Source organism: Octodon degus, unplaced genomic scaffold (genome assembly GCF_000260255.1).
Source record: "Octodon degus isolate 3935 unplaced genomic scaffold, OctDeg1.0 scaffold00136, whole genome shotgun sequence".
Taxonomy (NCBI): domain Eukaryota; kingdom Metazoa; phylum Chordata; class Mammalia; order Rodentia; family Octodontidae; genus Octodon; species Octodon degus.
The window spans coordinates 7,029,787-7,044,833 of NW_004524712.1; the positions used below are offsets into that span (position 1 = coordinate 7,029,787).

The window sequence follows — 15,047 nt, forward strand, 5'->3', positions numbered from 1 at the left end:
ATGCCAGCCAGCCCCGCCCCCTGGTGGGCTGAGCTGGCCACACACACACACACACACACACATAAATAAATAAAATTAAAAAAAAAATGATGTAAAAAAAATAAATAAAAAGCATAAAAATTAGGAAAAAAAAAAAAGGGTTAGGAACTGTGCAGTTCAATGGCAGATGCTTGCCTAGCTTGCATGAGGCCCTGGGTTCGATTCTAGTACTGCAAAATAGAAGTAAAAATAAAAAATATCCTTAGAACCATATATACATGCAAAAAGATTATCAGTGGCTTGGGACAACATCCCAGGGACAACAGCAGCACACTTAGAAAATGTTATGGGTACTGGTGTGGCTCAGTGGCAGAACACATGCCCAGCACGTAACAAATGCAGGTTTAATCCCCAGCCCTGTGGGGAAGGGTGGCACACAGGACAGTGTCAGGGATACGCACATGTCCAGGATGGTAGTGAGCGGTGACGGGGGGAGAAAAAGGTTCAGTGCGCACTAAGCAGTAGCGCTTCACGATGCATTCTGCCCAAGTGGACTTCTCCATGTGGCCACGAGGTTAACATGATTTTTAAGATATTTCTAAATCTAGAAGAGCTCCCTCAATGACCATAAAATAACCACTTGTGTTGATTTTTTTCAAAGTATTTTTTTCGGGCCTGCTGGGGAGATAGCTCAATAGAGTAAGCACCTGCCTGACAAGCACAGGGTCCTGAGTTCAATCCCCAGTACCACAAAAGAAAAAACACACACAAAAAAATAAATGATAATAAAAAAATAAAATTTTGGGGGGGTGCCTGGGAGATGGCTCGGTAGAATAAGTGCCTGCCTGGCAAACACAAGGTCCTTAGTTCAACTCCTGGTACTGCAAAATAAATAAATAAATCATAAAAACTAAAATAAAAGATTTTTTAAAAAAGTATTTTTTTGTTAATGGTGTGAGAAATAATGGTGTATCTTAAAGTTTTCAGTGCTCTAGAGTCAGCAAAATAGGGTTTCGCCAAGTTCTAATACTCTGTCTATAAAATATCCTTAGACTAACTTTTTCAAGGGTTTGACTAACAAGGCCAAGAACATTTCTGCTGTACAACTGAGATATTTGACAAAATAAACCAATTCTGTAATCGATGTCTCAAGCTCATAAAATTCTCACATTCATCATACCGTATCCATTTATCCATTTTTCCTAATTTATATTAATAACTCATAATTATTTTTAATATTTTTTTTTAACATTTATTGTGTGTGTGTGTGTGGCCAGCTCAGCCCACCAGGGGGTGCAGCTGGCTGGCATGTGGTGCTGGAGGATTGAACCGCGGTCCCTGTGCTTTGCCAAGCTTGTTCCAAGTAGGTGCTTTAGACCACTGAGCCATCTCTCCAGCCCTATTTTTAATATTTTGGGGGTTTTGTTTGCAGCACGGGGATCAAATCCAGAGTCTCACACATGCTAGGCAAGTGCTCTCTCATGGAGCTATACTCCCAGCTCTTACACATTTTGAGCCACTTAAAAAAAAAAAAGAAATCCTTACTATTTGTTTTCTCCTCTAAATAAAATCTATTCCTGGTATTTGTTCATTGATGCTTTTGAGTGCAATGAGATAGGATGTATATAACTCATGTGCTTGCATTACAAATATTTTCTCCATCCTTTGGTTGTGTGCTACACTGAACTATTATGTTTTTATTTAGTTCTTTTGTCTAGCTTTACTACTACAGTTCTACTCAGTGCTTTAAAAGAGAAAACAGGACTGGCAATTTCATTTCTGGAAGAGCATGTGCTTAACATGACTGAGGTCCTTGGTTCAACACCCAGAACAACAGAAAGAGAGAAAATAATCTCTGTAGAGCTAAGAAATATTCACTTCAAGGGACTATTTGGGTTTACTCTTCTTATGGCAGAGTACTACTCCACTGTGTATAAATACTGCATTTTCTTCATTCATTTATCTGTGGACAGACTTATCAGCTGCTTCCAAGATTCAGCTATTGTGAACTGTGTTGCTGTATAAATAAAGAGCAAAATAAAAGACAGATGATAGGAAATGAGGAGGCAGCTGTTTTGCAAACGAGAACAGCACCAAGAGCTACCAGAAGTGGGGAGAGAGGGAGAAGAGGATGAAAAAAGGATTAAGATCTATTACACACATGCACCAGCTCCCTTAAGGAATGTAATTGTGAAGGACTACAAACACGTATGCAGAATACGAACTGGGAAGAAAAACAGAAAGTAGGAAAGAAAGGGACTATGTGGGAAAGGGAAGGGGCCTAAGGGGAAAAGCAAAGGGGAAAGGTGACAAGGGCAGGCCGACATAATCAAACCACAAATTTCATATGCAACAATAAACATATGGAAATATCAGTGAAAACTATTGACTTTTAAAAAGTTTTTCTTCTACTTGGGAGGCTGAGGCAAGAGGATTGGTGTGAGTCCAAGGCCAACCTGAACTACACAGCAAGACCCTATCTCCAAAAACAACAACTACAAAAAGCAAAAAGTGTTATCAAAATGCACTGTGGAGAACCAGCAGAGAGCTCAGCAGACTAAAGCGCCTGCTTAGGCAAGCCGGGTTCCATCCCCAGCCTGCAGTGCCGCCCGGTCCATAGGGCATGCTGAGACTGTGACTGAGACTGGGTGTGGAAGCACACAAGGCGCAGGCCTGTAATCCCAGTGCGTGGGAGGCTGAAAACAGGAGGATCACCACGAGTCTGATCTGTGTAGTGAGACCCCGTAGACCCTGGACTAAATATACAGAAAAATATATATATTGTAGGGTGTAGCTCAGGGGTATGGCACATGTTTAGTATGCACAAGACTAGGGCTGATCTCCAACACGTCAAAAAAAAAAAAAAAGGGGGTACTGGGATAGATGGTGTGTACTTTCTTCAGTGTTTACACAGTTTCAAACTCAAAGTTTTGAAGACAGAGGCTTTGTAGATTTTGAATAAAATTCAGGACTTGGGCTTTCCCCTAAAAAGGAAGCATCATTCATAATTTATCACCAAGGAAGCCTACAATGCCACATTTGTATACTGATTCTAATGAGTATTCTGACTTCTTCTTTAGAGCTTGTGTCTAATGTGTATAAGCTTTTTCAAAAAGGAGCAGGGATGTTGGGCTGGGGATACAGCCCAGTGACAGAGTACTTGGCTAACGTGTAAAAGACCCTGAGTTCAACACCCAAAATTACAAAGACATGGAGTGGGCTTTTTTTAGAATAATAGCAGGGAGTTTTTTGTTTGTTTGCTTGCTTGTTTTTTGTATTTAGTACAGAGTTTGCAAGGTCTCGCTACACAGATCAGACTCGTGGTGATGCTCCTGTTTTCAGCCTCCCAAGTGCTGGGATTACAGGCGTGTGCCACCACACCTGGACTCCACAGCGGGTGCAACATGCCTAGGGGGTGAGGCTGGCACAGCCTGTGGAGCCAGGGACCCAACCCTGAGCCCTCCACTTGCCTAAGCAAGCGCTTAGTCTGCTGAGCTACCTCACTGGCCCTAGTAGATTTTTTAATGTCATCAAGGCTAATATCTAGAGAAATTCTAGCAATTACTCCAAAAATATATTTCTAGAATCTAAAGTCAGTGTGTAAAATGAATTGAATAAAATGAAGTAATCAAATAAAGAAAAGGAGTCTTGCCTATATATGTGAATTCCATCTTTCTAAATCCGTTCACAACTAAATTCTGCTCTAGTATATCATTATATTAAGTGACACCATCCATAATCACTCCATTCCACAAAATAATTACTTCCTTATAGCTGGACCTAATGCCCTCCTGTACCGCCACAGTTTTTGTTTGCTTGGTATGGTGGTTTTTTGGATCTTTTGTTTTTATTTTCTTTTACAGGACTGGGGAATGAATCCAAGAAATGCTACACAACATCCCCAGTTCTTTTTATGTGTTAATTTTGAGACAGCATCTCAAAGAGTCAAGGCTGCAAGTTTTTGTTTTGTTGAGACAAGGTCTCACTATGTAGTTCAGGATGGCCTTGAAACCCAGGCTGGCCTTTTTTTTTTTTTTTTTTTTTTCCAGTACCAGGGACTGAACTCAGGCCTTGCGCTTGCCAGGCAAGCGCTTATTCTACTGAGCTATCTCCCCAGGCCCGCCCAGGCTGGTCTTGAACTCACAACAATTCCTGTCCTCAGCCTCCTGAGTGCTGTGCTGATAAACATGCACCACCATGTCTGGCTCTGAAGGTCAGGTTTGAGACTGGCCTCAAACATGCAATTCTGCTGCAATAGCACCCCAAGTAACTTGAGTGACAGGTACACTATACTTGAATACAAGCCCTTAGTCACCATCTCTTCTTTATTCTGTTTTATTTACAGGATTCTTTCCCTAGCCCTTTTCTTATTTTTCATTTTGAGACAGAGCTTTACCATGCCACTAAGTTGCCCAGGCTGGGTTGGACGTGCAGCCCTCCCGCTTCAGCTGCCCCGGCAGTCAGGGTTACGGGCACGCACCACCACGCCTGGTTTTTTGCACAGATCCTTGACTCCACTTTATTTAGGGATCACTAAATAATACTAAATAATAATACTATCTGTGCACAGTACACAGCACCCTCAGCTATCCACACCACAGGCTCCACCACCCATAGATCAAAATTAGTTAAGGGAAAAAACTGTGTTAGTACAGAATATGCTTTCCCTGTCACTATTCCCTCAACAATCTAGTAGCAATTATTCTATCATTTAAATGATATTAGATATTATACATAATCTGGAGATAGGGGCTGGGGAGATGGCTCAGTAGAATAAGCGCTTGCCTGGCAAGCGCAAGGCCTGAGTTCAATCCCCGGTTCCACCAATAATAATAATCTGGAGATAATTCCAACTGTATGGGAGGTGTGCGTAGGCTCTAAGTCAGTAAGTAAGATGCCATTTTAAATATGGGACTTGAGCTGCAGGGATACTGTTATCTCACACTAATTCCCCAAGGAAAGGCTACAGCTACTTAGGGAGGCAGTAAATTGTCAAGAAAGAACAGTTTTTGTGAGACTCGACTTGAGGAAAAGCCCCCCGGCGAGGCGCTGCCGGGACGCCGCGCTGTACCTTCAGCTCCTGCTTCGGCTCCACGTTCTTTATGGTCGTGTAGTACACGTGGTGGCCGTACTGGTAAGCCACCAGGTTCTGCTCCAGGTGGTTCTGGGCGGGGCGCACGAACATCATCCAGTTGCAGAGGCTCTCGTCGGACAGCTCAAACCACAGGTCCTCGTGTAGATCCCTGTCTTTCCTGTCCCCTTTCTCGAGAGACACCTGCAACCGGAGAGGAGGCAAAGTGCTACACCAAACCACAGAAGTGAACAACCCAAGCCCTCCCCTAGGAGATGCGCTCAGGCAGGGGACAGTGCTCCCTAAACCAGCCATATATCCCGGACCTTCCCTTCATCTCTAGAAAGATGCTAGAACTAGGATTTGTCAAAGCTAAAAGGAAATTTTACTCCCTAAACCGTCACCTGGAGAACTACCTGACAAAACCTACAAGTTCAAAATCTATTGCATGGTGTTAGTTAACATTTCACATAAGAAATACCAAAACAAACGCTATAAATAAGCCAAGAAATGCAAGCACAATGCTCTCCAGTTCATTACAACTTGCCTGCTTTGGAAATTCAACTGTATTCATTTATAATATGCAGCACAAGGATATGTATTTCTCTATACAGTATGATGTTCTGGCTTCGAGAGCTTGTATACTCACCAAAGAAACCCCCCCCCATGGCAGCAGCTAATTTCTCAAAAAAAATACATCCTAACTATTCATCCTCTCCTAGTATCTGTTCCTAGCTCTCCAGGATGGCTGCTCAGACAACAGATAGCAAGGAGAGTTGGACAGAAGCAAAAGGAGCAAATGTGAAGAATGGAGATCAAAATAAAGCCACTTCAGTGAATGGCTCATTTATTTATTTATTTATTTATTTATTTATTTTTGGCAGAACTGGGGATTGAACTCAGGCCCTTGTGCTGGCCAGGCATGGGTCTTTAATTAAAAAAAAAAAAAAAAAATCAGCAGTAAAAAGCTGTTCCAAAATTGAAAAGTGGCTTTTTTACAAAGATTACTGGCACACAGTAGATGCATATATCCATGTAGTTTTCTTTAAATTCCCAATTAATTTTAAACACAAAAAAGACAAAGACTGCCGATGCCTTTGCTGTGTTGCTCTCAGCTCCCGATTCCTTTGGGAGTCCTACAACCCTCAGACCTCAAGATGTGCTTATGTGTGGAAACAGGCCTTCCGTGAGGTCACTCAGTTAACGCCACATCATTAGGGTGGGACCTGGCCCAGTGCGTGGTCCAATAAGGAGAGGAGATCAGAACAGACACCAGAATGCACAGGGGAAAGACTGCTGAAACACAGCCCTCAGCAAGCCCAGGAGAGGCCTCGGGAGGAACCAGCGCCGCTCACACCTTGTCTTGAGCCTCGGCCTCCACACTCCGGCTGAAGCTTCCTGGTCTGGCATTTGATTATAGTGGCTCCAGCACACTGCCTACCCCTAAGACTACACCTGTTAGAATTATTCACATGATGCCTTCAGGGGCTGAGATTACATTCTCCATTTTTTTTTCCTTTTTTAATTTTTTATTTTATTTTATTGAGAAACAAATAGCAATGAGACAGTTTCAAAACTGATTAATAGGGCAGTTTCAATAACTAATACATTGTACATTGTTATCTTTTTAGTGGTTATCTGTAGTACAAGATGCAGACAGAATATCCTGTCCAAACGTATTAGTACAAATCTTTCTTCTCATTGACATTCTCCATTTTATTAGGGACCAAAAAAAAAAGTTTCTTTGAAATAGATTAACCATAAAAAGAAAAATACCAACAAGTGTTATGAAGTAGAAATAAGAGGTTAAGGAGAAAAATAAAGCTCTGGTGAGATAGCGTGGTGGACTAAGTGTCTGCTTAGTCAAGTGCAGGAACCAGGGTTCAATCCCTAACACCACAGGCCATGCCAGCCCTGCGCCCAGGTGCGCTGAGCCAGCCACTGAGACCAGGTATGGTGGCATACACCTGTAATCCCAGTCTGGAGAGGCTGAAAACAGGAGGATCACTACAAGTCCAAGCTGCACAGTGAGACCTTGTACGAAATACATTTAAAGAAAAATGAGCGCCCTTGGAAACACGCTGTTGAAGAGTGGAGGAGAAAGCAGAAATTACCTTCAGATGAATGTAACAGTCTTTCAGCTCAGACCCTCTGACGAGCGGCCCCTCCACAGGACCGAACTGGGTACGCTTGGGAATGCGCCTCTTGGAGAACACCCCGCCAAGGAACCTGTCTATGTAGAGGACCAGGGGCAGACTGGCTCGGGCCCGAGTGAGCACAGGCCGGTTGGGGATGGGATGCAAGGGGCCGTGCTTCGGACACACGGAAGAATGCGCGTTATTGCACTCCTCGCACCCTGAAAAAGAAAGAAAGCCTTGAAGGAGAGTCCAGTTCCTCAACAGGATTTGCTCTCAGGTAAAAAGTTCTGATTTGAGAAATTCCCAGAACTAAGGCTCCAGGCCAGAACTCAATTACATTTCACAAGAGCACTACCCACTTCATTGCATTAGCTTTCAGACACCAGCCATAAAAGTGCTGTCATTTCCCTCCAAAAGCAGGCAGAAGTTGCTTATGCCGACTGAAACTAATGTGCAGGCTGTGACTTACGTCTCTGATGGATAGTAATTCAAACAGTGGCTGTTAAACTTACAAATCAATTATAACACTTGGGGAAAGGAAAAAAAAAGAGATTCTTCAGCCAGATACTGCAAAGTCTAATGATACCAAATTATTTCAATAAAGCTACTTGGGGGAAAAAGAAAACCTTGACAATACCAATCAATTTCCTCAAAGGGCAAAGTTAGCGAAATCTCATTAAGAGCGTATATAACTGAAGCAGGGAAAGTACCACACAGCATGCAATTTCAATGCAGACTGCCTGATCATGCTAAAATGCCCAAAGTCAGCATCCCCTCCATTCACTTGGACCCCACAATCGGCCCCACCTTGCCAGGTCATGCATTTTTAGCTCACTCTAGGAGAATTCAACTTCACCAAGCCTGCCACATTTGCTTCCTGTTGCAATAGGAAGGCAAACCCACGCAGCAGGGAAGGCGGAGGGCCAGGGGCCTCGTGCTCACCCATTGCACCCCCTGGCTAAGTGGTGACATGGGTCAGACACAGTATTTTCAGTTTCTAGAACCCTCAGAGAATGACTCTGTATTAATATTTATGAAATAAAGTGGCTTTCTGTGCATTTTACTTAGGAGTTGGCTTGAAAATTTCTGACCTCCAGGAAAAACTAAGAGGAAATTCTCTGCTGGACAAAGACTAGATGGGAGGGGACTGCTGGTCCCATGCAGGGTGGTTTTAGAAGCACCCCTTGGAAGGCCCAGGAGAAACAGCAGGAGTGCTGACCAGCCTCAGTCACTCAAAGGAATGAAGCAAGCGCTTTGCACAGGAGCGTGAGGGTCCAGGGAAAGAATAAGGATCTGGTAGGTGGAAGCTGGACTGTGCGCAGGCAGGGCAGTGGGTGTTGTGGATGACCAAGGCACAGCTGTGCAGCCACATATTCTGAGCCAGAATTTAGGCTCTTGTCATGCTTGTAGGACCTTGGGAGTGTCCCACCTGCTAAGACCACAGAAGCCATTAAATACATTAAGGAGCGTGGTGTGTTAAGCCAGGGAGGGACATGATAAGCATTTCTAAAAGGTTTTATGAAACAAAGGAGGCAGCAAAGCAAAGTCATTAGAGCTAAATAGTCCCTGCCTGGACCAACACACAGTAGCAGTCTTTTTAAAACAAAGACCAGGATCAGATACCTGAAACCCCAATCATCCCAACATGGCCCCAGCAGGCAGACTAACCACCTCCTGGACTTCATTTTTCTCATTAGTAAGACCAGAAAGCAAACACCTGGGTCACGGTCTCCCTCCCAGGATGGTGGGATGACAGAGGCAGAGTGCATGCGGGTCGCTGTGCGTGGGATGTGGGAAGGACTCAGTGCATGTGACACAGGCTCATGAGAAAGAGCCCGGCGCCTGCACTTACACAAATCATGAGGGTCAAAGGGCCGGGGCGGGTCTGGCTCCCAGTCGTCTAGGTCTGTGTCTTCACCATCTTCTTCCTCCTCCTCCTCCTCCTCAGTATCCTCTTCCTCTTCCTCTTCCTCTTTTGCCTCCAGTCTGGCTATGGGGTTCTGCAGAGTTGCGAGAGGGTCGGAACCATCCACGCTCTCGATGGAAGGCAACACCTGGTTAAGCACAAGGATGGGGCGTGGGCAGAAGCTTAGGCATAAAACGAGCAGACAGTGCTCAGGTATTTGCAGGTACATGCAGGTAGACGCAGGTACCTGCAGCGAGGACAAGGCTGTGTAGACTGTACTCTCCCTGACACCGCCCTGCAAGACCCCGGGGAAAACAGTTTCTGCATAGGCTATAAAGATGAGACTGACTTAATTTTGGATGTCTGATGTGCAGAGCTTTTAAACTTCTCTCCTCCTCTTCCCCAGTGCTTATCTGAGCAGACTAAAAAAGCCCAGGTCTCTCTCCTTTAAGTCTCCTTTAAGTCACATGAGCCCCTGACTGAGCTTCTGACCCCGCCCTTTCACCAGGGGAAGCCAGGGCCCTCTCCTTGCTCCTGCAAACCACTTACACCTGCTAGAGGCCTGCCCTGCCTCCTGGAGACTTAGCGCACGCAGTCAGTCGGTACTGACTGCCTCCTGGGTAGATGTGGAACGCAGCCTCCAGATCCCAGCTGTGTGTTTCTCGCTTAAATAACTTTTTTTCTTTTTTAAGAGAGGGATTCACTACACTGCACAGGCTAGTACCAAACTCCTGGATTGAAGTAAACCTCATGCCTTAGCCTCCCAGGTAACTGGGACTATCAGCACATATGATCAACACCTCGGCCACTTCACCTTCCGTCTGTGCCAACGTGGTGCTGGGATCGAACCCAGGGTCTTACGCACGCTAAGGAAGTGCTTTACCACTGAGCTACAATCCCAGCCCTACTTCACGTTTAAAACTGAACACACAGTACCCCATGCAGCTGACACAATTTCATAGATAACAGCTCTACTTTCATATACTTCATAGAAGCTGAAGTTTAGGAAAAAGAAATGTGCCTAATGACTTCTTCATACTGAAGTCAGTCTCTTACAAATAGGACAAAATTCAAGTGACATTCTGATTAATGTTATCTTATGGGCAGAAAGATCCTCACAAAAGTTCTCCTGCTTCTAATGTGAATGTTATGCGTCCTCTGCTACTCCCGATGCCTCCTGTCTGTGCTGCCCAGTTACCCAGAGGTCACGATCAAGCCTGCAGCTTTCCATGTAACAAATCTAGCAGGTGTCTAAGCACGCCACTCCCCTTATCTCCTTTCCCATAGGCTCTTTCCACTCCCAGGATGCTCTTCTCTCACAGTCTCCTCCATCCCAGCGGGTCACATCTGCTGCCACTGTGCCTCCCTACCCCCTCTTGCCCCCTCCTTTCCTTTCCAGGCAGCCCAAATCATTCTGAAACAATCTCACCCCAGTTCTTGGAGTCCACCTCCCCTGTGCATGTCTTCATGCACTGGTTGAAGCTTGTGACTTTTGTCTGGACTTAAAATAGAAAAGTCTAAACCCTCTGCCACATGAGTCAAATATTTGAGCACCAAAAGTCCTAAATTCACTTGATCGTTCTTATATGGATGAACTTCCATCTCCCTAACTGTCTTGTCTTCATCTATTCCTCGATGATTCCAGATTTTACGACTACAACATCAGAGCATGTTAGTGCCTGTAACGGCCACCTCTCTACTGCGACCCTGACGTGGCTTCACAGATGACTGCAATCACCGAGACCTTTCTTCCCCCACAGAGCACTACTAAGCTACCTTCCCCATGGGACTGAACTATTTTTACTTAAATGAGGGGTTTTTTGTATCCATCTCTAAAAAATTTCATTTGATTACTTGAATCTGCTCTATTGGTCTGCTGAGATCACTTAGAATCTTCTTCTGAGTTCTCTCTTCCCTTTTTTTTTTTTTTTCTTGGTACCAGGAATCAAAATGAGGACCTTGCACTTGCCGGTTGCTGTGCCCCTAACCTATCTCCTCAGCCCCTTGCTTAGAATCTCGATTCTGATCTTCCACGTTAGCCTCCACCCCCATAGCTCTATGTCCATCACCAACCACCATCAGCTCTGTCCATGAGCATGTCTCCACCTTGCCTCTCCACCTGTACCTAGTGAGCAGGCCCTGGGCTCTAGAGTCAGGCAGATTTAGGATAAACACCTGGTTACCAATCTCTGAACCTTAGTTTCTTTATCTATGAGATGATTCATAAGTACATACTGCATTGGTTGTTGTGAAGATTAAATGCAACAAGATGTTCATGAGAAATTTAGTAAATGTTCAGTATTGATGATAGACTATTAGTACTCTCATAAATTCTCTAAGCCCTGAGGTGACATTACATATTTCCTCTACAACATCAAAAGATGAGACTGCTGTGCATGCAGTAGGTGTTCATCAAAGAAGAGTTTGTAGAAATATACTTGGCCCTTTGGGAGACGACACCAATCCCTTCAAGCATCTAGAGGGATCCTTCATCTAAAAGGATTCCCTGCTGTTGTACACAGAAACATCTGTTTTCTGTTACACATCAAAATCTAAGCCATTCCCAACCTCTAAAAGGAAATAATCTGTGTGCCCACACAGCCTGACCTGCTACAGCCATTTAAGACCACCACCCAACATTTAAAAAGCTCAGGCTACAAAGGGCATGTAAAATCAGCTACCGCAAAGAGCAGGCATATGTGCTACTTATATTATTTTTAATTTTTTAAAGCTAAGCAATAAGGCCTCGTTCCATGTCCCAGGCTGGCCCTGAATTCCCGGCTCACTATAGTCAGCCTGCACGCACATGTTCTAGTCATGTAAGCCAGATGCCCAGGCTTCTGCACGACATTTTACCACTCTAACCCAGAGCCTTTGAGAAATTCTGCATGAGAGGATAAGATTCAGGGAGAAGCTATGTTCAATAAAAACAGAATAAAATGCCTAGTGCAGGTGATGACCCTACAAGGAGAAGACCAGAGGACTTCCAGCAATACAGTGGCTCTGGCCCCCTCACCATAGCCTAGGAGGCAAAATGACTTCATTCCCACTCAGGCTCTCGCACGGGTTACTACACTGTTCTTTATTCAGAACCACTTAAATTTTATACCAACATTAGTGATGAATGTTATCACACTGAACAAACCAAAGTATACATGCACCTCTGCTCCTCATAAATTTTTTATCTCTGTAGAGTCAACCTCAAAGAATGAATTCAGCAACTCAAGAGTTATTCTAGTGAAGCTATGATGATGTATTTTTCCCCAACTGATGCTATTAGAAGTACGGTGGTTCAGCCAGGTTGCTGCTGGCTTCTTGCCACCGCTGAGAACGCTGACATCAAAACAGTGCCCATAGCCTCCGCGGGCTCCCCGCGCTGGAACGCTCCTGAAAGACTGTCAGAGCAAAAGACTCGCATGCTTTCACACTGACTTTAAGTACTAACCCCAAAGCAGGGCTGAATGCATATCAGAATCACACAAATTGGCAAAAAGGAAGAAACAGGGGGTGGTGATAGTCACTTCTAGGTAAGAATTACTTACTTTCAGATAGCGTAAACCAGACTGCACACACAGTAGGATGCTTTGCGACTCTGCTACCTAACTCATAATCAGCTGACACTTACTGAGTGCTGTTGGAATTCTTTGGAGGCTAGGTGCTACCACATAGCTTCTACGTGGAGACACAAAACTAAAACTGCCTCTGCCCGGTTTTTTCCACCAGATCACCAAGATCCCTACAGAATTTGGTCTATTCAAGGAGGGCAGGCAGAGAGGGAACAACCCCCTCTCCTTGAGTACCAAGTCAAACAAGCTAACATACACAAAAGCTCCTAAGGTATAGCCAGGCAGAGGGTGGTAGGTAATGGGGGACTATTTTACTTAGAGCAAAAGAATAAGAAACAAAATTATTTTAGCCCATATGTTTTGTCATATATGATTAAGCACAGTAAAAAGAAAAAGAATTTGTTAAACTGATGGTCTACTTCCCTTCCCACTTCATGTTACCCTGTAATTACTTCTGAACTACACAATGCATTTTGGGACATAATTATCTGAGAAAAAAATATGAAACGCCACTGGACAGCCGCAAACATGACAGAACGCTTCTTGCTTCCTACTGAGACCAATTATCAGCACAGCATATTCCCTTCTCAGTGTGTGAGGAATCGCACATGCTCATTTTCAGAAACACACAGGAGGCTTGGACTCTGCGTATGGAGCCTTTCTTAAGGATGAGGGAATACATACATTAAAAAAGCCTGCAAACGGACTAAGTCATCACTAAAAACAACTGAAAATAGAAACCTCTAAGGTGAAAAGAAAAAAATACAACCATCATCTATGTTAAAACCTCACTCAACTTTCTATCCAGAATGTATCCAGGTCACTGAATAAATTGACAACCGCTGAGGTGTGACAGCCAGAAAGGAAAGCCGTGCTGCTTGAAAGGAAATTGCAACAAAGAAGACACTGGACCTTGAGGTCGCACTCACTGACGGAGTGTGCGTGTAACACACGCAGGGCCCTGGGTTCAAGCCTCAGCACCAATACAAGAAGAAAATGAAAATAAGAACACCAAGGCAGTTGTTACATCGTCCGGTAATGCCAGGTTCACAGAGCTACGTGAGCACAACTTTCCTGACGTACAAAACATGAAAGCAGATTATTTCCGGAGATTGGAGAAGAAGAACACTTTGAAGTGCAAATGGAGAGGAGACCTATAATTAAAACTATGCCTTAATCATTAAAACAACAAGAATATCACTTCCCCTATCAGATGGGCAAAATTTGAAAAGAATGCAAATAATATAGTTAATGTAGTAAGCGTGTGTGGAAATGAGGATTCACATATATTGTTGGTGGGACTATAAATTTTTTCAGTATCCAAAAACGCAATTTAGAAATTCATAGAAAAATAGCTTCCAAGTTTATAAGGACAGATTTCAAATACAGAAAAAGAAAATAGTGTAATAAACCTTATGTGCTTACCTCTCAGCTTCAACAATTACCAATTGTCTCACTTCAACTAATCCCCCACCCTTTTTCTCCTTCACTGGATTACTTTAAAGCAATTCCTAGATGTTACACATTTTAGCCTACCAACAGTACAACACAGGGCCAGCAAGATAGCTCAGTGCACTAAGTGCCTGCTTAGGCAAGCACAGAGACTGGGGGTTCGATCCCTGGCACTCATGCCGCGCTGGCCCCACCCCTGGGCTCTCTGAGCTGGTGACAGAGTACTAGTATGGTGGCACACACCTGTAATCCCAGTGCTGGGGAAACTGAAAACAGGAGGTACACTACAAGTCCAAGCTGTGTAGTGAGACCCTGTACCAAATACATTTAAAAAAATAAAATAAAATAAAAAGTACAATATATATGCTAAAGTGACTTCTATATTTTATATATTACTGCATTTAAAAGTAATCCATTCCTTATTGCAATCAAATATCCAGACAGAGCTACAATTTCACCAATTGTTTCATATTATTTATTTATTTATTTGTGTGTGTGTGTGTGTGTGTGTGTCCAGCTCAGCCCACCAGGGGGCGGGGCTGGCTGGCATGTGGTGCTGGGGATTGAACCGCGGCCCCTGTGCTTTGCTAAGCTTGTTCTAAGTAGGTGCTTTAGACCACTGAGCCATCTCACCAGCCCATGTTTCATATTTTTTTTTACATTTGGTTTTGTTTTTATTAATTTAATCCAAACATAGGTCACATATTGCATCTGACTGATTATTTAATAATCTCAGAGAATCATGACTATTTCACACTGCAGCTGATAAGTCTCTGATAGAACATTAACTTTCTTCCCTGCAAACTACGCACGGGAGCCACGCCTACGCCACCAGGTACCCTACACGCGGGAGCCACGCCTACGCCACTGGGTACCCTACGCGAGGGAGCCACGCATATGCCACCGGGTACCCTACACGCGGGAGCCACGCCTAC

The 15,047-nt window shown here is 44.0% G+C and overlaps 1 protein-coding gene across 1 annotated transcript in view; it reads right to left on the reverse strand.

The window, feature by feature from the left end:
• Prdm10 (PR/SET domain 10) overlaps positions 1-15,047 on the reverse strand; it is a 110,506-nt gene that overhangs the window by 40,292 nt on the left and 55,167 nt on the right. The window contains exons 5-7 of the mRNA XM_023701517.1: positions 9,041-9,242; positions 7,165-7,406; positions 5,051-5,254 (exon numbers count right to left, since the gene is read on the reverse strand). Of these exons, the coding sequence (XP_023557285.1) occupies positions 5,051-5,254; positions 7,165-7,406; positions 9,041-9,242 (648 nt within the window). The remainder of the gene's footprint in view (positions 1-5,050; positions 5,255-7,164; positions 7,407-9,040; positions 9,243-15,047) is intronic.